We start from the raw sequence: 26,457 nt of genomic DNA on the forward strand, positions 1-26,457 counted from the left end.
ATTAGCCTATTTGATCCATCCTTTCAAGTCCAAAGATTATTTTCCTTAAAATAATTGAGCAGCTATGTCTTCTCTATCATTTCCCAAAAGCAGTACTATCCTTCCTTTAATCTTCCTCTTCACTGTTCCTCTCTTCCACTTTTTGTTGTCTTTAGCTGTCTTCTCTAGGCTCAGCTCATTCTGAACTTTAACACTCCTTCCTATTCTGACAAAAATGTATATTTTTGTAGTTATCCTCTGCACCTGTCCTTGCTTGTTTTTTGTGCCCATCTTTTCTAAAACTAAGTAAATTGCTGAGTTCATAGTTTATTGACCTCAATATCTTAGACAACTTATATTTCTTTCTTCTCGTTGTAGTTGTTTTCTTTTGCATTTTCAAATTTTTTTCCCCTTTAAAACTCTTACCTTCCACCTTAGAACCAATATTGGTTCTAAGCAGAAGAATAGTAAGGGCTAGGCAATGGGGGTTAAATGACTTGCCCAGGTTAAATGACAAAGCTAGGCAGTGTGAGTCCAGATTTGAAACTAAGACCTCCTATCTCTAGGCCTGGCTCTCAACCCACTGAGCTACTCAACTGCCCCCTAGATTTTTATTCTTGGGAGTTTCCCATCCCTTTTGGACAAAACCTTCTTTTTCTTTTTGACAGTTTATTTTCCCAATTACATGTAATAATAATTTTCAACATACATTTTCTGACATTAAAAGATCCAAATTGTTTCCCTCCTTTCTCTCCCCTATCTTGGAGATGGTAAGCAATTTAATCTGGGTTAAATGAATATTATCATCCAAAACTTACTTCTAATAAAAACATTAATAAACTAAAATAAAAAATAGTATGCTTTTTTTCTGCATTCTGACTGCAATAGGTTTTTCTCTGGAGGTGGATAGCATTCTTTGTTATAAGTCCTTCAAGTGTCCTGGATCATTGTCTTGCTGAGAGTAGCTAAGGCTTGCATAATCGATCATTGTACAATATTGCTGTTTCTGTGTACAGTGTTATTCCTGATTCTGCTTATTTCACTCTGGATCAGTTTCTGCAGATCTTTCCAGCTTTTTCTGAAATCACCCTTCTCATCATTTCTTATAACAAAATAGTATTCCATCACTATTATGTACCACATTTTGTTCAGCCATTCCCCAATTGGACATCCCCTCCAATATCCAATTCTTTACCACCACACAAAAGTCTCTATGAATATTCTTGTACAAGTAGTCCCTTCTTTTTTTGTATCTCTTTGGGATACAGACCTAGTAAGTGGTTTTATAGCCCTTTGGGCATAGTTCCATTGGGCAATGTCTTCTGAAGAACGTTAGTCCGTGGAATTCTACCTATTCTTCCTCTGAATCTTCTGAAGCTCATTCCCCAAATTTATGGTGCATTGTCAGTACTATATTATGACTCCAAATCAAGAGTAGGATCTTCTGAAGCTCCTCATCTATTTCCATTTCCTGTTCAGGTGGTCTGCAATATATATATTCCACTGACAACAATTTCTACTTCTAATTCATTGGTCATTAGCCAAATATTGTCCATCATGCTTTTCTTGCCTGGTTCTATGATTTATTCACATGAATGTGTGTCTATATATATAGACACACATTATTTATATTTAACCATACAGTATTCTTCTGTGCTCTTTCCTATCCTTTTGTACCAGTCTTCCTTCATTTGAATAAACTATCCCTTTTCCAGGTTCACAATCTAGTGTAAATGTAGAAATTTTAGGCTTCTGGGAGAGGCTATAATATTGTAATGGCTAAAAATGTGGCTACAGGATTTATGTAATATTGAACAATGGCCGCCAAGGAATTTACTTATGAAATTCCTAAAATGAAACACTCAAGTCAGAATAGAGTTTATGGAGGTTTAATCACACTGGAAGTAGAGAAAGGAGAGGGAGAGAAGGAGAGAAGAGAAAAGGGAAAGGGGCTACTCAACCTCTGACCAAGGCAGAGGGAGTTTTAGGCCCAAAGGCCCAGGTGGAATGAATCAGTCCTTAACTCACGTGACCGATCTGAAGGAAAGCTGTCTGCGGGTGTCCTCCCTCCCCAAGCTCCTAACACCAACTCCCCTCTAGCTCTCTCCCCAGGAAGTGAGCGAATCCCAGAGGCTGTTCCCTACCTCACTTCCTGTGTCTCACAAATCCAATGGTTGGCTCTAGCTTGGCTTAGGACAGCCCAGGTGGGCAGTTATTTCTGATTTGTCATTGACTAGCGCATGCCCGTGTAGTGTGGGTGTGCACAATTTTTGGGTGCTAGACCAAGATGGAGACTTTTAAAATTCACAATCCCCCCTGATGATGATTGGGAGACTAGTCTCCCCAATTGATCACTAAACATAAGCATACTGCACCCCAAAAATTTCTAACTATAAGTGTATACAAAAATTTTTTTACCCACTAAGAGGAAAATTGTAATAGTTGTAAATATGGGGAAATAGAGGAGAGAGAAAGACAGCAAACCAATGTTTTGCTGGGCGCATTGACAAAACCAATTAGGGGGCAGTCCCCTTTGGCATAAGAGTGTACATTCAAAAATGTTCAATCAACCACACCCCAAGGTTCATTCTGGATCTTCCTGTAGTGAAAAGGTTTAGATATCTTTCTGCAAACAGTTCATTCTCTGGATTCAGTTAGTTAGCAAGCTTCTTCTCTGAAGATTTATCTCGAACAAAATTTAAATCTTGGATTTGATGAAATACACTAGTCATGAGTTATCTCAAATTTCAGTGGTAGCTACTAAGTCAAATTTCCCCTTTAAGATCTTTCATCTAGGTATTAGCTATACTAGGTATAGATATCTGATGCTTATCAGTCCACTGAAACCACTTTCCCCAAAGTTATTTTAACTGCCAAATATAGCTTTTCTCAATTCTCATACTGTTCTTGAAATCTCTGTAGAATGTGACAATGTTAATCATGCTTTGCATTTTAGTGATACTGTTTTTTAACTGTTCCCTCTTATTCTCTCGTGCTGTCTCATCATGCATGGCTCATTCCCTAAGTATGAGTGTACCTCAGAGCTCTGGTGTAGGCCTTCCCTTCTTTCTCCATAATCCTTATGACTATATGCTTTTATGACCTCATTGGAGTTTAATTCTCATCTCTATGCTAATAATTACCAGACTGATACATCCAGTCACTCTCCTGAGATTCATTCTCATGTCACCAGGGGCTCACTTGACATTTCAAACCCAACACACGTTTTCCCCCCTCTCACTCCTCTTCTAAACTTCCTTATTTCTTTCAAGGGCATCTCCATTCTTCTAGGCATGTATATTGGCAACCTCAGCATTATCCTTGACACTTCATTCTCTCTTACTCAACAATTCTAGACAACTCTCAATTCTTGCCTCCACAATAATTTTCAAATCCGTATGAGAATTGCCACTCTAGTCCAGGTCTTCATTACCTCTTGCTTGTACTATTGCCATTGCTTCCATAGTCTCTTAATTAGTCTCCTTGTCTCAAGGCTCTTCTCTACTAATCTCTCTTCTATTTAGGAGGATACCAAAGTGATTTTTCTAACGTGCAGATCTGAACATGTGACTTCACTAATCAATTAACTCTAGTGGTACTACATTATTTCTAGGATTAAATATAAATTCCTGTTTGGGTTCTTTTTAAAGCTATTTCCAGTCTGGCTCTTTCCTCCCTGTTCAAGCTCATTGAACACCACGCCCCTTTGTGAACAAATGTAGTCTGATCAGACTGCTCTTCTCACCGGTCCTCCCAAGGACTGTACCACTTTCTTTCTTGGTCCTCTGGGACTGGCCCCATGCCTGGAGTGTACACTCTCCTCACCTCCGGCTCTGAGAATCCCTACATCTCTACGATGGAATGACAAAAATCATCTCTTCTGATCTCCTAATCAATGAAGTTATCATCTCTAGGGCTTTCGTTGACTGTAAACTCAATCAGCAGCAATTTGAGATGGTTGTCATGAAAGCTAATATGTTCTTAGGCAGTATAATCTTACAAAGGAAACAATAGTTCCATTATATTTTGCACTGGTCTGAGCACATACAGAGTAGTGTACTGAGCTCAGAAAGTTAACTTTTGAGTATTTCACTTCAGGTGAGGCATTGGCAATCTGGATTTCATACAATAAAGAGGGTACGGAATCCTTCTAGAAACCATATAAGGAATAGTTGAAAAAACTAGGGATTGTTAGCATGGAGAAGAGAAGATCAGAAGGGATTTTTTTTTGGCTAGGGTAGTTGGGGGTAGAGGACATGATCAAATTAATTTCATATAGCTAAAAGGCGCAAAACAAGGTGATGCTGTAGGACATAGGATGCCGGAATCTTTGAAGAATTAAAATTAAGGGTCAACTAATGGGCAATTGTTAAGTTCCTGGTGAATGTACATAGACCATAACAAAGAGCTTCCTATACCAAGAAATCATAAGAGACCCAACCAAGTATTGGTTCCAGGGCAGAAGAGTGGTAAGAAATAGGAAATTGGGCTAAGTGACTAGCCCAGGGGCACATAGCTAAGAAATGTAAGAGGCTAAAGTTGAACCCAGAATACCACTCCCTGGACCAATTGTCTAGGTCTGGGTTTCTATTGACTGAGCCCCACCTAGCTGCCTCTATTATGAGTTGTCTGAAAATGGAAGAGGATATACCCTTAATGGGCTGGGTCTGAAAACTGAGTCTTTTTATAGATAGATGATCAAATACTTTACCAGGTAAGCATATTAAATACAGGCAATAGAAATAGGAATTTTTGAAAACTCAACTAATTTTTACCCAAAATCCGTAATAATAAAAATATACAGAAAAATCTCACAAAAATAAAAAGGGGGAGGTGCCCAATTGGTCCTCCAAATATTCATTATAAATTATCTAATTCTTCTGAAGTTTTATAGTTTTAATACTAGCTCAACATATCTTCATTTACTCTCTATTTGAGCAAAATACTGCAAACACGTAAAATACTGTTTTCTAGTTTTATCTCTGGCTTCATTTTCACTTGATTGGCATTATGATATGTTGATCAGAGACTCAGTTCCCTGACCTTTAAAGATGCAATTTTACCTGCTTCAGAGAGAATTAGTGTCTGATTTCCTGATGAATTTGACAACCTCCTACTGGGTATCACAATGCCCTTTTTTGAAAACCTCCTGACTCACTAAAATTAAAAAACCATACTAGCAAGCTTATAAGATTTATTTGTTCTTAATAAATTCAAAATCTACTCATGGAACTTGTGAACATTCTTGCCTCATTCCAATCTGAATTTGAATTTGAATGCAAAGATACCCAAATGATTTACTCAGGAATTATCAAAACTCATGAGCCTCTAAGTAATACAATTTCTGAAAATGTTTGTATATGGTAAACTTTTTTTGAAAACATTCCATTTTCTTCCTAATACCTAGAGTGGCAGAGGGAGGCATGGCAAGATATCTCTAAAGTCCCATAGTTGTTTGGTATAGCCAGGATAAAAACTTAAGTGTCTAGAATTGTACTTTGTGCATTGCTTTCCATTAGACTATATTTTATTTCTTCTCATAAATGTAAATATAACCATATATATGTTTTGATGTGGCAACTAAGATTCCCATAAAATCTATTCAGCTAATTAGTAGATGATAAAAGTTAGGAAATGTGAAAGTATAGTAGAAAATGAGGTCCATGATGAGTGTTGAGAGATGAAAATAGTAAGAATAGGAGAAGAGAAACCACACAAAAGAAAAAGCAAACAAACTGAAAGCAAGTAAGAGAGGATAGACTATAAAACCCAAAGCATGGTAGAAACTGAAGAAAACACCAAAATATTCAATCTATTAGATAAACCGATTATGTGACATCGACAAAAAAAAATAAATTACCAGACCAATATAGTTATTTCACTTTTCAAACAGTAGTTTGGGCAATATTGTCAACAGAATAATCTCTGCTATCTTTATGTTTTCATGCCAAGGAAAAATGATAATAGCTAATTTTATGTGCCACTTATTTAAGTTTGTAAAGCACTTCACATATATCATATCCCTGGACTTTCACAATAATCCTGAGAGGTAGATAAATGAGACATATGAACAATGAATAGATGTACTATGTCAACAGCATGCACCTGATACGCAAGAAGAGAGGAGGTCATATGGGAGAATAAAAATTATTCAGAAAGAGGTTTAAGGAAGGGAGGGCATCTAAGAGCTTAAAAATCTTTAAAAACCAATTAAGAGAGGTTGAGGATGAATTAGAAAAATAAAAAGTAAAAATCAATGCAAGAAAACCAAGAAAATTTGGAAAAATATCTAAAAAAATCAATGAAGAAAATAACTCATTAAAAATAAGATTTGGGTGAAAGGAAGCTGATTAACTTTTTAGAGTTAATGGAAGAAACAATTTTTGGTTAAAGAAAATCATTTTGAGAAAACAAAGTTAATGGGTAATGTAATAGAAATAACTAATAAACAAATTACCTCTTTTCAGCACAATGATCTTCAATATTGCTGTCCCACCTCTGGGACATCAGCAAACTAAGCTCCATTTCTTCTTTTTCTATTTGTGGTTCATTTTCTTCATCATCACTATTCTGGGGATTTCTAGAGCTTCCAAAGGAAGGATGTGAAGATGAAATGCCATGCCTTTTCCCTTGATATCCATCACTCTCCAAACCAGCCAGAAGATGTACCAAAGACTCATCAGGATTGCTATCCACTAAACAAAAAATAAATGAATCTCCATTATGATAGTTTTAATTTTCCACATAGTTTTACAGTTTGGACCTTTAGCAAACTTAGAACTAAAAAAATTCATAAAAAGGTTTATTTTTGAAAAACATGGGAGAACTATGAATGAAATGGAAAGAAGTTAAAAGAAAAAGGTAACCAATAGTTTTCAAAATATATAGCCATTTACCTAGGAAATATTCCTGAGTGCTGTGAATGGCAAGTGATCATTTTGCATAGAAGCAGTTTTAAAATTTATACTGTATGGGTTATTTCCTGTCTTGGCATCTAAAATATTTATTACAGCTTATAGCTTCACCAAAAAGATATGATTCACATGCAATAAAACACCTATACCAGAAAGTATCCAAAAACTCATTGCAGAACTCTTTTTCTTGACTGAAAAGTTCCCCATTGAAATCAGGAGCACCAAAGAACTAAGTAGAGAAAACAAAAATATTTCATATGCAGTGCTGACTGCAGGCAATACCTCATATATACTGCATCAGTTGTACTACTTTGATTACAAACCCTGTCTAAGTGAATATTTAACTTGACAGTCCAAGGCATTATCAATTTAGAATATTAATATTTTTGTAAAATTTTAGACAAGACTAGTCTAAAGAAAGATATCAAAGAGACCCAACTAAGCAAAGCTAACTCAAGGGATTTATAATGATAATGTCTGGCATTTATATAATGTTTGTAAGGCGTCAGTCTGACACAAATGAGACTAGAATGAGATGGTAGACCAAGGCTTTATTGGAGGAAAGGAAGTGGGTAATGGAGGGAAGGAGCGTCAGGGGAAGAAGTGGCTGTGGTGGGGAGGGAGGAGAGCAAGTGAAGATGGCTGCTGAATCCCCACCTGGGTGGAGAAGGGTGTCAGCTCTTACAGATTTGGAGGAATAGAGGGTGTCAGGATGAAGTCATCTGTGGCCCCTCTGTCGGCTCTCTCTGGGCCAGGTGAGCTGTTTGGGTTCCATTCATTGGCTGGCCCTGAGGGGGTTGGGCTGATTCCGAGCCTGAGGGAACAGTCTTGGTGTCCTGCCAGGCAGGTGTCACTGGGGCTTTGTTTCATGGTTTTGGTAGGTGTTGGGGGGAGGGGGTCTTGCTCCTTTTGTTCAATTTAATAAAGATGATTGTTCCTTTTGTTCAATTTTTCTATTTCAATATTTGTTCAATTGTTCAATAATTCAATAATTCTATTTATCTTTATTTCTAAGATGAAATAAGTGTCCAACCATAAACTACTAAGAATGAACTTTTAAAAAATGGAGTGAGGATAATATTTGATGTTTCTAGAGTATGAAAGATTAATAAAAAATAAAGACACAAGGGGGCAGCTGGGTAGCTCAGTGGATTGAGAGCCAGTCCTAGAGACGGGAGGTCCTAGGTTCAAATCTGGCCTCAGACACTTCCAAGCTGTGTGACCCAGGACAAGTCACTTGACCCCCATTGCCTAGCCCTTACCACTCTTCAGCCTTGGAGCCAATACACAGTATTGACTCCAAGACGGAAGGTAAGGGTTTCATTTAAAAAAAAAATAAAGTCACAAGCAAGAGAACCTCCCCCCATCCCCAAGTTGTAATGACCAGTGTAAAAGATCATTAAGTAATATGCTATAAGTCAGAATTATGCCACTTTATGTCTTAACTTCTAAAAATAAGTGTCTACAAGAAACACAGTAGTAAATGACCATAGTGATCTTCTGTTTGATAAACCCAAAGATCTAAACTTTTGAAACAGGAACTCATCACTTGACAAAAATTTCTGGGAAAACTAGAAAGCAAATTGGCAGAAATGAGGTATAAACCATCTCACAAGGTATAACCAAGAAAGGTCAAAACAGTTAAATGACTTACACATCAGGAGTGATATCATAAGTAAATTAGGGAAGCGTGGAAAAATATACCTGTCAGATCTATAGATAAGGCAAGAGTTTATCGCCAAACAAGAGATAAAGAGGATCATGAGAAGTAAAATATATTAATTTCATGACATGAAATTAAAATTTTTTTGCATAAACAAAACTAATGCAGCCAGAATTAGAAGGAAAAGAGTTAACAGGGAATAAATTTTGTAGCAAGTTTCTCTGATAAAGTTCTCATTTCTCAAATGTATAAGGAACTAAGCCAAATTTCTAAAAATAAGAGCCATGTTCAAAGAATAAGAATAGACAGTTTTCAGAAGGAGGAATCAAAGCTATCACTAGTAATATGAAAAAAAAATAGTCTAAATCACTATGGATCAGAGAAATGCAAGTTATTTATTTTTATGTATATGTATTTGGTCATTTATAATATAACCAATTACATGTAATAGCAAATTGAGGAATGCCAAATCAAAACAACTCTGAGATATCACCTTGCACCTATCAGATTGGTTAACATGATAGAAAATTGGCAATTGACAAATACTGGAGGGTGTGTAGAAAAATTGGGGCCCTAATGAACTGCTAGTGGAATTTTATAGTAGTACAAACTTTCTGGAGAACAATTTGGAACTACTCCCAAAGAACTATATTGTTTATATACTCTTTAACCTAGCAATATTGCTACTGGGTTTATATCCTTAGGGAGATCAAAGAAGAGGGAAAAGGATCCATTTCTACAAAAATACTGATACCAGCTCTTTTTGTGGTGGCACAGAACTGGAATCAAGGGGACAATCTTCAATTGAAGAATAACTGAACAAGATGTATGTGACTGATATAATACTATTGTGTTATAAAAGAAATGACAAACAAGATGGCTTCCAAAAACCCTGCGAAGACTTATATGAACTGATGCAAAGTGAAGTGAGCAGAACCAAGAAAACAACCTACACAATACTGCTGTAATTTGTTCTTCATTTTTGAAGAGGACATATGACATCATGGGGTGATGTCTTGTGGATGAATTAGATTTAAGTGAGGCAGAAGTGCAATTGTCAAAGTCAAGTAGCAAGACAAAAGTCAAGGTGTCTGGTGATAGCCTGGGATGTAATAGATGACTCTGGCATCCTGGATGTCTAATAAAGTTCTAAGTGCTCCCACAGTACCAACTTCAGGTAACTTCATGGATGCTAGAACAAATTGTTATTAGCTTCCCATTCCACCAGGGAACTTTTTACACTCTTCTAACTCACCAATAGGTTTGTGGCCCATCTGTTACCCTCAGCCTGGTCTAGCTCATCTGCCAACATGGGAATTGGGTGGACACCAAAGGTGGATGAGAAGTCCTGAAAAGGGCTTGGCAAGCTATCACAAAAGAGATGCTAGTCCTCTTTGAATACCTATACATCTCTGTATACAGTAACAGTAACAGCAAAATTGTAAGGATGATCTACTATGAATGACTTAGCTACTCTGATCAAGGAAATGATAAAGTTACAAGGTACCCATGCTATCTACCTCTAGGAAAGAAATGACCTCTGAATGCAGACTGAGCATACTTTTTTAAAACTTTATTTATTATTTTTCTTGTTTTATTTTTATCTGAGTTTTCTTCTGCAACATGGTTAATGTAGAAACGTTTTACATGACTTCATCAAATCACTTGCCTTCTTAATGAGTAGAGGAGGGATTGAATTTGGAATTCAAAGATTTTTAAATGATTGTTAAATATTTTTACATGTAATTGGGAAATATTTTAACAAAATAAATTTTAAAACCACATAAAAAGGAGAAAAAATAAGTGTTAGAAAAAGGTATGACCATGATAGAATAAAATATCTAAGAGAAATCTAATAAAGGACTTAAAAGTGCTAATGAATGTTTCTAAACAGGTAATAAAGAGCTAGTGTAGAGTAGCAAAGCGATGCTTCTTCAGAGTCAAATAATAATGAACGAACTGACAGGTAAAGGCAATGAGGCAGTAGTGGTACTCAGCAGGGCTTGGCATATGCTGTCTCTAAGCCAGTGCCTAATAGTTTTAGAAGACATTACCTTGAGAAATTCCCACTAGTCACATGGTAAGGGTATAGCTCTAGTCACAGAAGTAACTCACCTTTGGAATTACAGTGCTCAATCAAATGATTTTTTTTCTTTCTTTTTGTTTCCTCCCTAAGGAAATTATTTTCCCCCAGAAATAAATGTGAAGTTAAAAAAAAAGTGGGTGGTGGTGGTGGAATTACTTCCTTTTACAACAGGCTTTTATAAAAAGCTTTGCAGGAAATGAAAAACAAAGCTAAGTGACTTAAAGACCACATTTTTATATTTAATACACATTTGATGATACTTTACAGTTTACAATATATTTTCACATAAATGATCTTATTTCTTACTCTCTACAATGGAAAAAGAATAGAGTTTTAGAATTGGAAGAGCCCTTAGTGGCAATATAGTTCAATTCCTACTGAAAAAATACCCCTCTCACAACAAATGTACTAAGTGCTAACAACTGAGGGGTAACCCAATGTTTCCCAAGACACCCCATTCTAATTTTGGAGACTTAGTATTGGCGGTTTTCCTTATGTCAAGCATACATTTTCCCCTTTTGAATTCTATCCTTTATGAGTAGTTCTGCCTTCTGGGGCCAAACAACATAAGTTTAATTGAACTTGAGACATTTTAGCAATTTGGCCACCCACCTCTGAAACTTCTCCAGCTTATAATGTACTTGTACAGTACCCAAAACTGAACACAATGCTGCAGTTGTAAACTAATTAAGGCATAGTAGAACAAGATCATCAATTAATCAAATATTTAGTAAGAGCTTTGTAGGTATCTGGCATTTTGCTAACCATTGGGTATTCAAGGAAAGTCACAGTTTGTACCCTCAAGGTACTAGTAGCAACTAGACGCTACAATGGAAAGAGCAATAGATCTGAGGTCAGGAAGACCTGAGTTCAAATCCAGCCTCTGACACTTAACATATGCATGATTCTGAGCAAGTCATTTAATTTCCATAGATCTTAGTTTTCCCCATCTGTAAATGCCTACCCCCTTGGAATTGTGGAGATTAAATGAAATAATATTTGTAAATTGTGCAGCATGGTGGCTGGCACAAAGGAGATGCTTAATAAAAGCTCCCTTTTCTTTCCCTCCAAATTTACATAATAACGGGAACAAATCAGTAGATACAAGATATATTCAGAGTAGATAAAAGGTAAAAGGTAAAAGGAGAATCTTGAAAAGGTAGGAGCATCCAGATTATCGTCAGGAGCTATTCCCTCTTCTAAAGCTACATAACATTTAAGAAACTGAGGCTTAAAATTATATAACTTGACTAAAATTACAATACTTGTAAGAGAATCAATCTCAGGTCTTAAATGGCAAATGAAATGCTTTCTGTTATACTCTATTGCTTTTCATATACAATTGTCTATTTTCCATGTATGTAGTTCTTAGATTTCAAAGCCCTTTATATACAGCAAATCATTTGGATCTAATACCAAGTCTAGCTATACATAAAAAAAAAAAAAAACCCAAACCTCTTATCTTCTGTCTTAGCATCAATACTGTATATTGTTCCAAGGCAGAAGAGCAGTAAGGACTAAGCAATGGTGCTAAAGTGACTTGCCTAGGGTCACACAACTAGAAGTGTCTGAGGCCACATTTGAACTCAGGACCTCCTGACTCTCAATCCACTGAGTCATATAGTTGCCCCATGCCTTACTTTTAAAAAGAGGAAACTTAGTATTAGCAAGTTAAGTCTGAAGTAATAGTAAATGAACAATAGGTTGATTCCCAATTCTGCTAATCCTTGATGTGGTGCTCTTTCAGCTGTATTATGCAAGCCTCTTCAGGCTAACTTTGTTTAAACATAAAACAATTAATTCATCCAAAAAACCGTTCACATAAAATCTCGAAGTTGGAATATAGAATGCTTATTGTGGTATTAAATTACTTACTGAAAATTGGAGACTGACTCAGTCTTTGGGATAGGGGCTGGAAAGTCTGACTTGTTTCCATGAGGTTCAGAATTGCTTCTTCATTAATAAGTGCTTCTTCTTCTTTAAGAATATTCTTTTTAAAGCATTCTTAAGATAAAGACAAGGACAACATTTAGTTATGATATCTTCTAAAGTATAAACTTTCAGAATTTTTCTAAATCATCTGGCAAACATTTAAATAAATTTTATCTCATAACTTAAAATGATGCAGTTTGCATAAAGTTAAACCTGAGGTCAATCATTACTGTTTATATGGTAAATTTTTATTCATGATTTCTGACAATAAAACATATCATCTCACAAAAGTACTTAAGTTCTTGAAGTTTTGAATTCAAGATTTCAAAGTGACATTTAACTTATCACTGTCATCCCATTTTAATGAGAGCCTGGGACACATTAAAGTTCAGGTAGATATAAGACAAAATTCATATCATCTTGTATTCTAGCATGGGGAAAATGTAGCACATAATGAGAGGAGAAAGAGAGTGCTGATGGCAAATGACAAAAGGATTAATGGTGTTCATATGTGGGCTACTTAAAAATGTGCATACTTAAAAAAAAAAAACCAAATGAACCATTACCTTCTGTTTTAGAATCAATACTAAGAATCAGTTCCAAGGCTGAAGAGCAGTAAGGGTTAGGCAACTGGGGTTAAAATGACTTGTCCAGGGTTACACAGCTTGGCAGGGTTCAAAGCAACATTTGAACTCAAGACTGCTTGTCTCTAGGCCTGGCTCCCTAGCCACTGAGCCACCTAGTGGCCCCCAAAATATACATACTTTTTGCCCTCTCCATCTGCTCTACCAAAATGAAACCTAATTTCTAAAGTTAAAACACTAAAATGTTTCTCAACATTTAAAAACAATTTAACAAAGGAGATCACATGACTGCTCTACCAAAGACAATACAATTCAAGGTGATCTTATTAAAAAGCTCACCTTTGCTTAGCTCCTTTTCTTGATGGACTTCTACCACATTGGCTGGTGAACAGGGAACAGTTTCAGTAGACAGAACTTCCGAATGTAAAGTTAACTCAGCAGAGAACTCCTGGGATCCATTACTATAGTCCACAGATCCTGATAATGTTCTGCTTAATTAAAACACATCCTTTAAAACTAACTAGATTACCCAGGGAGAAAGGTTAGTTCAATGAACTGTAATAAATGACTACTTACACAGAGAAGTCATTCTGCTTAAGAACTTCCTGAAGTCTCTTCTGAAACATTTTTTCACTCTCTGTTGCTGGAACACATCTACGATCTTTAAATTTTAAAAGTGTATTCAAAAAAGGAAGAGGTTTTTTTTAGACAAGTAATAAATGAATAAAATATTTTGAAGCAACACTAAGCTTGTTTCCTCAAGGAACTTTTAAAAGTGATAGGAACTTACCAACTTTTGTGAAACACCTTTATCTAAAAGCTGTTCTCTTATAATGTCAAACAAAATTAAAATGGTTACCCATGTTATGATGTTGGGCACTTGAAGTCAGTTCAAGATTAAATTCCATAATTATAACCTGCATTTAGAGTAGAAAAAAACATTTCCCTTAACCTATCGATTTGTTATGTTCCTGAATGCAATGGGGAATTCTAGTTTATTTATTTCCTTGGCAAACAACAACATTATTATTTTGAAATTTATACAAGAGGCACTCAAATATAATAACAATAATTTTAGTGTCTTAAATATTAAAATAAACATTAGTATAGATATTTTTTAACTTCAAAATTTTCTGAGCGCTACAAGTAATAATCTGAGTAACTACCCCAAAATACCAACAAAATCAATTTGGGGGCAATTCTTAATGACTAGCCTTCCAAAGCTTAGTGAATTATAACAAGTTCTTCCAAAAATGTGTTTCACAATTTATTTGGGAAGGCAAGAGGATCAGAATATACTAGTGAATGAGGAAAGAGCTTGGATTACAGTAGGATAAGAGAACAAAGTTAAAATGGAGTTTACAAGAGTAGGAATAGTAATCACTCTAAGCCCAAATGGGAAATAACTAAGATTCTCTAGATTCTGTAAAAGTAAAGAAATATTGAAAATGGGCCATCAGTAGAGGGGAAAATTCACATGATAACTGAAAAGAGATTTGTGAAATTCATTCTGATAAAATCAATACAAACAATTGACACATATAGAATTTAAAGGTTGCAAAGTGCATTAAGCACAACTATCCCATGAGATAACTATAGGGATGTTACCCTCCCTGTTTTTTTATTTTACAAATGAGATTGAGGCTATGAGAGGCTGAGGGACTTGCCCTGGGCCACAAGACTCCTAAGTATCTAGGGTGGTGAATGGACCCAGGTTTTCTGACTCCATGTTCTATGTTTTTCCCACTATCATATTGCTTCTGTATGGGGAGTTAACAGTTCAGACTATATGTATGTATGTATGTATTAAGTTTTTTCTTAAAACATTCTCTAAAAAGTAAATAGAAGTGTGCTATTAGTTTATACCTTGTGATTCAGGGTGGCTAATTTGAGAGGATTCATTTCTGTTTCTTCGGCGTTGCTTTTCATCTTCCCATATGGCTTGTAAACCAGGGTTTCCACCAATTTGAGCTACAAGTTAAAACAAATATTTCAAAGTAAAGTAGTGAAAAACTTCTTTTAATAATTGACATTTTATTGCTCTTTCCCCTGCCCAACAACTTAATCTTGGGTTACTTACTTTGTGTACTATAAGAAACTTGCAAATAGTTTCCAGAAACAAGCCTACAAGATGTCCTTAGCCCATTCTGTATTTGACAATGTTTCTTTTCTCCTTTATATTCTTGATTATTCTTGCTTCTTGTCCTGCTCCCCAAATCACTAGCCTAAGAAAACTCAAACATTTAACTGGATAAAAAATACTTAAGACTCCTCCACAGATTTTTATATGAAAGCTGAACAAAGAATGAAAAGGAAAAGCAGAATAAAGAGCATTAAACTTCCTTTAGGTCTACTACCTCATTGCCTGTATTCATATTGATTTTCTGACTACAGCACAATGTAAAGTAGCTATTTGTTCAATAACAAATGAATGACTAGCTACCAGATAAATAAGAGAAACAAGAATAACAATCTTCATGAGTATCTTCTAATAATGAATTTTTCTAGCACTCTTTACTGGATCTAAAACTAACCATTGAAACTACCCAATTTTCTAACACTCTTTCTTAATTCAGCCATGCAATTCAAATCTTATTTCAATGTCATTATGGTACACAATTAACCCTAGACTTTTCTCTATTTGGCACTTATTGCCCTTCACAACTTGCTTCTAACCTAATCAGGGTCCAACCTGATTATATACTACTCTGCTTTATGCTCTCAATGGTTCAAACATACAGGCCTGCTTATTCTTCCTTTTCCATGACACCCCATCTCCCGTTTCTGAGCTTTTGCTGAGTTTGTTTTCCATGCCTATAATGTACTTTCCTTTCACCTAAATGTATCAGAATTCCTTATTTTCATATCTTCCCTTGTATTTATGTATTCATTTTTCATACATATATGTTGTGATTATTTTTGTATGTGCACAATGTCTCCTCTGAAAGAATGTACATCACTTAAAGGCCACGGACTATTTCTTTTTTTGATCTTCATTTCCTGAACCTAGTACAGTGTCTGGGACATAATAAGATACCTGATAAATATTTGCTACTTGATTGAGTTGCTCCTTACAAGTTACACAAGTGGAAAAATCCTTTTTATTTCAAGAGGGAAAAGTTTCAAGCTTAAAATGGGCTGTATCATGTTATCTGAGGATCAGCCTAAGTTCAGCAAAAATCAACATCAGAAGGCCAGGAATGAAAGAATACATTTTTTTTTTACTATAGTAACTTAATAGAGATGTTTTTCAAAGATATTAAAGAGTTGCAATCTATACTAGAAGTCTCCACACCAATTAAAATATAGATTCTATAAAATTTTTTTTGAAATATTAGGTCATTAGTTCTGGATTTTTAGAAATGGTACGAAATAAAACTGTACACACACACACACACCTTCGATCTCTAGTCGATTTAAGATATCAGCAGCTACTGCATCCACTTCTAATTCACAGGTACTTTGTGGTTCAACACCTTCCAGAATTAAAGAGCTATAATGAAGTGAAATTACAACAGAATAAAATTAGAGTATGTTTTCTATTAAATTTTTACAATGTAAAATATTATTATTCACATTTGGAGTGACTATCAGAAAATCATCTTAAGAAAAGTTATTATACTAGAGTAATAGGACTGCTCCAGATGCCAGTTATTCTAGATACATGGAGCCAAGCAATTTGGGTACATTTTACCTACAAGACTTGGTAAGAAATATGAGAAAACTTTTCAATAGAGATGTCAAAAGAGAAAAGAACATCAAATTTGGAAGCAAATTTGTAGAGTACTGCTATTGATGGAAGAGCAAAGAAAGGATGGCAATTAATACTTGCACCTTCCTCCCTATCCACAATCACTGTCATGAGCAAAAGTTTACTTTAAAAATGTGAATAAACTACAACATGGAAAAAAAGCATATTGAATGCTACACAAAGGAGTCAGAAACCATGATAAGCATCAAAATCAAAACACTGTAGACTTACGAAAATTATACTACATCACTTAGCATAAGAGTATTTCTTTTAGTTTTCGGAGAGATGAGGAAGTTAAAAAAGTTTCTATTTGTCTGTGAACTAAGACATCTGGCCTTCATAAATCTCAATTTGTCAAATACTGACACAACTATGAAAAGGTATAGTCTATAAACTTAGCATTTTCATGGACTAAATATTATAAATATGCAAAATGACTTGGCTATATCGTCAGTTGGAAGTATAAGTGAAGGTACATACAAACATTTCACAAGCACTTATTCAATCACTATCTCAAGAAAGGAATTTTAGCAAAATCTCATGTTCAGATGGCTACTTTAAAAGAAATCAATTTGAGGGGACAGAATACTATGTTTGAGTCTAATAATTGATGATGAAAGGAAAAACTAGCCAACAAATTAGAGTAGCCTACCCTTTAATTCTTTTTGAAAATGTACATGAAAGCTCGAGCTCCATCATTAACCAGAGAAAAGAGGAAAGGATCTCAATTTAACAACTCATTTGAAATAGGGTAACTTTAACAAACTGCTAAATTCCTTAGTAACATACATGATTATTTTAATGTTTATATCTTAATAAAACACCATTTCAATAAATTACCATTCACTTGAAAAACAGAATTTTAACAGTCAACTTAGAAAAGTTGAATACAGAATGAATGTTGATAATGACTATTTACCAGGATAAACAATTCTACTCAAGGGAGTGGTGTAAGATGTTCAGAACACTTTCTCCAAACCACTAACAGTGGAAAAAAAAAAGGTTCTTTAATGGAAACATTTTTTGTTCATGGTAGGTAATTTAAGCCTATGAGTTCATTAACAGATATTAGCTGAGACTTTTACAACTAGAAGGATATATTTATACTTTCTTTACTTTTAAAATATTTGCTAACCTTGGTATTTCATCTTCTTCCCAACGAAACAGAGTACCAGTAAGGGAATTTCCTGGTAACTGATCTTTGTAACATCCAATTCCATGTAATGTATCACCTATGTGTAGAAAGGTAGAAGAGATAAAACCTTCTTGTTATTTGTATAATTCTTTAAGTTAAAATTCAGTTTCTCATAACCTCTATGACAAGTTCTAAAATTACTTATGTATTACAAAGTTTTACAATGTTTCTAAATCAAAAAGGAAAGGGAGGATTCACAATAAAGGTCTCTGGGAGAATAAATGTGCTCTGTGGTTGGTACAACTTATGTAATCATACTTTGAAAAATATCTAAACTGTATAATTGTGGTATCGAATAGAAATTCCCAAGAAGCTTATATCTAAGGATTTAACTAAGATTTTTTATAGGAATTATGTAGCAGATGAAATTAAAAAAATAATTTAGCACTCATTCTCTAAATTGAATGGGAATACACAATGGATTCCATGTATAGGTGCAGTGAGTGGAAACCTCTGGTGAATGTAGAGGCAATCTGACTTGTGGCTGAAGAGGGGATGTGTTTGCCCACAAGTTTAAGTAAGTATGATATGGGGTCATGCTTCAGAAACTGCCTGTGAAAATTTACCACATCCCAGGAGGTTTTTTTCTGAAGATGAACTCTGTGTATGCAATGAAGACTGATTAGAGAAAGGAAGAATATTGATGGAAGAATTTATACAATAAACTCACAATTTCCTTTTATAACTCTTAATACCTACCATACAATTTTTATGATTTACAATTAAACTTCTTCAATGATTTAAGAACACTTAACTGACTCACATTATTCACTGAGTCTTTAACTCTCTATGATGTGCTTACTCTTTTAACTATTAAACTTCATTAATAATATTTTTAAATGATGGGGTAGTCTGATATTATGATAAGGGAGCAGAGTTCAAAATCTAGTCACTGATACATGCTGGCTATATATAAACCTGAGCAAAACACTAAAACTTTCATTGTCCAAATTAATTCTCTTACTCTCTCTCTCTCTCCAACCAAACTCTCCCTTTTTTCAATCATCAAATATTAATTTTCCCTTCAACTCCCTCTGACAAAAGAAAATCTTTTAAACAAGTATTATGAAGCAAAACACGTTTTCATATTGTTTATGTTAAAAAATGTGTATATTATTCTACTTGTTAGTCCATCATCACCTGTGAGTCAGAAGGTAGGTTAGCATAGCTCTCATAATTAGTATTCTGGAATCATGGTTAATTATTGTATTGATCAGAGTTCTTATGTCTTTCAAATTATTGATTTATAATGTTGTTTTTATAGAATAAATTTTCCTTAAGGTGCTGCTTACTTCACTTTGTATCAGTGCTACATTTTGCTTTCAGTGTTTAAGCCAATATTCACTCAAGCTGGCTCTCTCAAGTTACCTATGATCTCTTTTAAGGCTTTAAGAGTCCATAGTCATTCTTCTTGAGAATTAGGAATAAGCATGAATGATCAGACTATTTTCAAGAAAAATTTCCTTAGTTTCTGGGGGCACTCTACTCTCTTTTGATGTCATCTCTTCTGTTACTCAGTGTGGGAATATCCTGACTATCAGTCCTTCCCCTTTTGTTCCTCTGCATTCATATTTGCTTCCTTGAGAAGCTGATTCATTCTCATGCTTCAACTATCATTACTATAAATAATTCTCAGATTATGTTTCTCACAATAACTTTACCATAAGTTTTTTCAGATCTATATATTTAACTGCTTATATGACATCTTCACTTGGAAATCCAATTAATATCTGAGTATGTAGCAAGCCCCAAACTAAATTCTTCATAAAAAAATTTTTTTAAAGGAAATTTTATCACCTACATTTCTAAGTGTATTCCTCCTTGTATCCTTTGTCAAAGAACAGTGTCTTATAAGAGAGTATTAAAAAAGGGAGTTGAATAAAATTAACTATCATATTGAAAGTCTGACAATGCATTCATCCATAGGCCATGACCTCTGCAAAAATGTGGTGAGAAGTGCTTTCGATTGCTTACGGCCAATTTTGATCATTAAAATTTTGCACCATTATTTTTATTATTTTGTCCTTAATCATTTTATTTATATGATTGTGGTCATTATTTTTGTTGTTTTTTGGGTTCTGCTTTCTTAACTTTCTAGGGCACAAACATTCTCATGATCCACTAGATACTGTACCATAAAGTATTATTTTTACGTTAATTCCTTTCTCTCAAGTCAGCCAACTTACTGAGTGAATACTTTGTTTTAGCATTGTGTTAGGTACACAAAATCATTAAGAAATTCAGTTCCTTTATAATGAGCTTAACCACATTTAAAAGTAAACATAATTAAACATCCCCAAAGCAAAACAAAAACCTTTTTATTTAAAAATTTTGTGGAAGTAATGCATACAAGACCTAATCCTATTCTTAAATTTTACCATAAGCACAGAGACCAATATTACCATAAGTGCTGCTAAACCTCTGTTAACAAAAAAAAATCTAATCTAGTAACACATTTTGTCTATTACACTGTAATCAGAACTAAAAAAAATGTGGGAAACAAAAAGGTGCATTTCAGAAAGATAAAGGAATATGAAAATATAATTTAGGTGATAGCTATAAGATTGTAGCACTAAGCCAGCATGACTCCCCCTCTCCCAAATGCTTTATCTTCTGCCCAAGAATTGATACTGAGCACCAATTACATGGCAGAAGAGTAATAACAGATAGGCATTTAGGGTTAAGTGATGTGCCCAGGGTCACACAGCTAAGTCTGAGGACAAATTTGAACCCAGGACCTCCAATTTCCAAGCCTGGCACTGTATCCACTGAGCTACCTAGCTGCCCCTGAGCCAGTACATTGACAAATAACTAAGTAGTAATCCATTTGACTCAACAGGTACACTACTGTTGACCACTGGTACATAACAGCATATAACTGCATATAATATGTATTAAAGGAGTTAGAAAATTTATATTGGATAACTGCAATATTTTTAGTGAAGTAGAAGTTGAAATTATCTAGTGTAAGTTGGAATAGGGGAGGTGGCATTTGGGAAACTGAAGAGGGGAATAGATCTGAAATGGCCAAAAGTGAGGGTGGTAATAGATAAAGAGGAATGAATAAATTGTCAATTAGTAGTAAAAGAAGGTTGAACTTAAAGAACATAATTTGTACTGGGACAATTTTATATGTTATGTGTCTTTAATTCAACTTAATTTAGCTCAATTCAACTGAAAAAAATATTTATAAGGCATCTACTTTATTTTGGGGATAAAAGGATGAAAACAAAATTCTTCTTTTCCTCAAGGACCTTACATTTTATTGGAGAGAGAAAGTGTGCATACAGATAAATAAATACAAAACATAAAAAATAAATACAAGGAAATTTAAGTGGGGAAGCAGTCCAACAGGAGGAATCCAGAAAGTGTCAGTTGATCTGGTCCCTTTCCTATTAATTCAGGCCTATTATTTATCTCATTCAAAATCCAGTTAAAAACTCATATTTGGGAACTATTATTTAAGTATAATACCTGTTGAATTACCACAAAGCAGAAAAACTAGCATAGAAACACACATTTCAGTTTTACTAAGCTATTTCCAAAGTTGTCCTATTGCTATGAAGACTGTTTTAGAGAAATACAAAAGTTTAAAAACTTTACAAACAGACATAATTTAAATTTAGGAAATGAATCTTACTTTTTCTTTTTACTTTTCGGAACCTGACCGCAGCCAAGTTAATTAAATTCATTCCATATAGATTATAATCAATGAAGAGTTGGAGGAGGTAGGGAATATGCGCTTCATGAGGCTGGTAATATTTATTCATTATGGCTCCACTTTGCAAAAGTTCACATATCCTAAAGAGGAAAAAAGTATAAATTTATAGCATAAGATCATAAAAGTTATAGATCCAGAGCTAGAAGAAATTTTAGTAATTATCTCATATAATTCTCTTATTTTGTAGATGAGGTCATTGAAGCCAAGGGAAGCTCAAGGTCCTACATTCAATAAAGAGCAAAACTAGAATTCAAACCCAAGTCCTATTTCCAAATTCAATGCTCTTTTCACTGCATCACGCTTCTTCCTCATCAAACAATATCAGAGTTGGAAAGTATCAATACCTGTTCAGTCCATACCTGAATAAAAATCCCAAGGAACTCTCACCTATTTTAGCAATGGAACAATTATGCAAATTAATAAAATTACTATATAACACTTGCAATCACATTTTACCATTTTTATTTAATCGAAAGTGAAACTTTATTTAACAAAATAACTGACATTCTTTATTTGAAAGAAAACAATCATTCTCAGTTTTTATAAAATTTCACGGGCATTTTATGTATGAGATTGAAATGGAAAAATATGAGACTGAAATAGAAAGCATGAAAGAATGACAAAAGCACTCAGACAACATTACTCACTACATTCAGATTTTGATCTGGAAGAATCTGAAATTGTGTTAACTTAATTAACTCAAAAAGTGTTTCCTTCCTTAATTTAAGAATTTGCAAAATGCTTAAAAATGAAACTTGTATTTAGAAATAATACAAAAACCAGAGCTAACAAAAAGGGAAATGATCTAACCAGAAGACTTATGAACCAACTTTAAAAAGACTACTATTACCTCTCTTGTCTTGAAGTAATTTAATTTGAATGGTTTTTTGAGAGAAAAAATTCAAGGCTTCAAAATTAAGCAGAAGATATACATAAAATCACTTAGCTCCAGAAGTTATTTATAAGAAATGAAATGTCATATGGCATTTTTTACATGGTACTTATTTCAGTGAAATTAAAGAAAAAATTTGTTCCATGAACCACTTTTGTAGGACAAAAGAATACCTATCTCTCCCCTTTCTACACCCCATTTTCAGTGTTTCCTGAAAAGGGAGAAATAAAAAAATCTTTATTTGGATTAAAAGGAAAAACAACTTCTATTTGCATTTTAAAAAATACTGTTTTTTGGATTAGACACCAAATGGAGTCAAAGAGTTAAATTACAAATTCATACCAGGAAAGAAAATATGGTCAAAGAGTTATTATAAACATAAACTAGTTCAGAGTCTATCTAGAGGACTTCATTCCAAGAAGGACCTAAAGATCTCCCAGAGAACTAGAGCTTATAGTTCAAAGTTTCAGAAATGGTGAATATCTACTACAGTGAAAAGACTTTGCAACGAGTACAGGCTAAAGAGCAAAAATTACTTTTACGAGGCTTGTGCCTATTCATAAGTTAACTCCTAAGCTGGACCCTTGGACTTGCTTTGAGAAACATAAGGAATAAAGGTTAGGAAAGTTCATTCTAAAATTTAAGAATAAGAAGTGGAGGGAGTACTTGGAACAAACAACAAAGAAAGTAGTTCTATTAACTAATCCTTTTTACTTCAAATTCTCTCCATTAGATTGTGATCTGCTTGAGACAAGAGTCTATTTTTTGTCTTTTTTTTAATATCTGAAGTTCTGATTAAAGTACTTGGCACATAGTAGGAACTTCATAAATGTTATCTGACTAGTTACTATAGATATAAGATATGCAATATATAAACTGACATGCACATTTATTAATTGTTATATCTTTTATTAAGCATGACAAAGCATATGGTCTTTTTGCATTTTATTATTATTAATATTAGTAAGATGCAATTTGTCATAGCATTGGACTCGGCATCAATCAGTTAATAAACATTTCTTGAGCACCTACCATGTGCCAGGCACTGTGCTACGCACTTGAAATACAAATAAAAGGGTAAAAGATAGCCCCCTACTCTCAAGACAATTTAATGGGAGAAATAACATGCAAACAACTATGTACAAACAAGCTATATATAGGATAAATAGGAAAAAAAAATCAACACAAGGAAGGCATTAGAATTAAAGGGGCCTGGGAAATTTTTTTGGAGAAGATGGGATTTTATCTAGGACTTAACAAAAGCCAGGGAAACCAGGGGGTAGAGATGAGAAGGGAAAATATTTTAAGCATGATGAATAGCCATGGAAAATTCCTGGAATTTAAAAATGGAATGTCTTGAAACAGCAAAGATGCCAATGTGATTGGATTGCAGAGTACATAGTACATGGGGGTGAGCAAGGTATAAGAAGATTGGAAAAGTAGGCAGAGGTCAGGTTGTGAAGGACTTTAAATGGACTAAATCCTGCCTATGACACTAGCTATGTGACCATGAGTAACTCATTTAACTTTTTCTGAACATCAAATTCTCTAAGATCATAAATTAAAAGATGTAAGTAGATTGACATCTGATACAGTGGAAGAAGTTCCCATATCAACAAAGCAAAAGTTCCTTGATATATTCATATTTTATTATTATTAAAAGTATTCAGATTCTAATTTCATTATTTCTTTACCTTTTCACCATTGCAGGATTATAAAGATAAATCTTCATAAAGTGTCTTTCTTTCTCATGATAACCATAAAAAGGCCTGAAATATAAGAAAACAGAGATTTAAATTATTCTGATTATATAATTATAAAGAAATATGCATATCATACCAGGGGAACTTTATTCTTTCCAAATTCCTTTCCTCACAGTATAATGGTCTTAATAAAGCCTTCCAGTCAAGTATGAAATTTGCCCCAAACATAAATATTTGTTACTATGGACCACATAGGTGGCAAAGTAAATTAAAAACAATTTTTTTAGCATACTATATAACATGAATTATTAATAGTGCTGTGAATACATTAGTGTATTTCTACAATGCATTTAATTTTATAAGAAAATCCATAAGCTTCCAACCAACAAGTTATTATAAAGAAATATTCAAATCTGTCTACCTGAATGCTTTGCTCCTAGTTGTAAAAATAATAGGTGAATGAATTGATAATGGATATAAACTGATTAGATATTCTGCTTGCTGTTCTTACAAAGTATCTTCAGTTTATATAAGTGAAGAGAAGCTCATAAATGAACTTCAGGGTCAGGTGCAAGGATGCTAAGGAGACTCTTGTTATACAAAAATAAACTATTTATTGAGAATATAAGGATATAAAAGGATTTCTAACTCTAAGGGATTCTAACTCCATCCAAATAAAACTCACTGGTTCTGCAAGGAATCACTCCTTCTGTTTTCACAGCTTACACTGATCTTTTCTGATTTGACTAACCCAAATTTTCTCTATTCTATAATAAACTAACACTATTATCCTTATAAGTAGTATACAATTCTTAATTTTTGTCTCCAAGTTATAAAAATAACAAAGGCTAGGTGGCTGAGCCTCAGCAAGAACCAAGTTAGGACTCTGAGCCTTAACAGACTCAGAGTCCAAACCAAAGACCAGGTCTTTCTTTAGTCTTCTCAGAGATAAAACAATTTATGAAACAGCAATAGACAGTCACTAGTGTTTCCCAAGTAGGAAAAGGAAAATCAATTAGCTCCTTCAGGTTTTTTCCTCCTTTCCTTCTACCTCAGATAGTGAGGAGAGAAAGAAAAGATGTCACCTCCCAGCATTCCGAGAGAGATAGAGAGATAGAGAGCGCAACAGTCACACCCAGAGAGAGTAACTGTCACAGAAAAGCCTCTACACCTTACACACACACTGTCAACATTTGAAACTGACCCTCTGTCTCAGATCTGTTTCAAACTCCAATTCTTTCCCAAGCCTGCTTCTCCACTTCTTATCTCTAAATGAATGTAACAAGAATTAATTTCTAATATCATCCTTATAGTTCTACTCCTTACTGTTTAGACTTTGTCACTTTCTAGCCAGTATTCTCCTCACCATGGGATGTCTCTACCCTCTAGAGTCCTCTCTTCTGACTGGTGAATCCCTGGTATGCACTTAAATTTTATGAAGTGTTCAGACCACATTTCATTCCCGGTTCCACTCCTTACTCTTTGGCTTTTACAGCATCCTCCCCAACAGTCTTTCCCCTTTACCTTCTTCAATTCCCAGCTCTTTTTCACTTTCCATCTCCCTTCTATGGGCTATCTTCTTCCATTAGAATGTAATAAGCTCCTTAAGGGAAGAGACTAATTTTTTTTCTCTCTTATATTTATATCCACAGAGCTCAGCACACAGTGTTTGGAATGAAGTTAAATGCTTGACAAACATTAATCTACCTATACTAGAGTTAACACACTTACATGTGTCCTTGATCCAATGTCTTTCTGTTGGGTCCAGGAAATTGCAATCTCAAGAATCTCCCTTTCTCTCCTAAATCTTTAACCTCTTTATCTACTGTTTTATTTCCTTCTCTAATCACTCAATAGACATTTATTAAGCACCTGCCAGGTATCAGGTATTGTGTTAGGCATTGTGGATATAAAGAGGCAAAGGACAGTCCCTGTCCTCAAGGAGCTTATAATCTCATGAGAGTGATCTCATGCCAACAAATTTATACATATTTTGAAATATATATATATATATATATATATATATATATATATATA

General features: G+C 34.3%; 1 protein-coding gene across 7 annotated transcripts in view; it reads right to left on the reverse strand.

The window, feature by feature from the left end:
* The window catches only part of REV3L (REV3 like, DNA directed polymerase zeta catalytic subunit), a 255,690-nt gene that overhangs the window by 109,130 nt on the left and 120,103 nt on the right, over window positions 1-26,457 (reverse strand). For 5 of the 7 annotated variants that reach the window (XR_008915876.1, XM_007484437.3, XM_007484439.3 and 2 more), the window contains exons 3-11: window positions 24,412-24,486; window positions 21,745-21,905; window positions 18,045-18,141; window positions 16,557-16,651; window positions 15,025-15,129; window positions 13,735-13,819; window positions 13,498-13,649; window positions 12,518-12,646; window positions 6,437-6,674 (exon numbers count right to left, since the gene is read on the reverse strand). Coding sequence is in view for 6 of the 7 variants with exons in the window: in XM_007484437.3 (XP_007484499.1) it covers window positions 6,437-6,674; window positions 12,518-12,646; window positions 13,498-13,649; window positions 13,735-13,819; window positions 15,025-15,129; window positions 16,557-16,651; window positions 18,045-18,141; window positions 21,745-21,905; window positions 24,412-24,486 (1,137 nt within the window). In the remaining variant the exon portion in view is untranslated. The remainder of the gene's footprint in view (window positions 1-6,436; window positions 6,675-12,517; window positions 12,647-13,497; window positions 13,650-13,734; window positions 13,820-15,024; window positions 15,130-16,556; window positions 16,652-18,044; window positions 18,142-21,744; window positions 21,906-24,411; window positions 24,487-26,457) is intronic. The other 2 variants (XM_007484438.3, XM_056814357.1) reach the window with 1 other exon arrangement.

Source organism: Monodelphis domestica, chromosome 2, assembly GCF_027887165.1.
Source record: "Monodelphis domestica isolate mMonDom1 chromosome 2, mMonDom1.pri, whole genome shotgun sequence".
In the NCBI taxonomy this organism is placed as follows: domain Eukaryota; kingdom Metazoa; phylum Chordata; class Mammalia; order Didelphimorphia; family Didelphidae; genus Monodelphis; species Monodelphis domestica.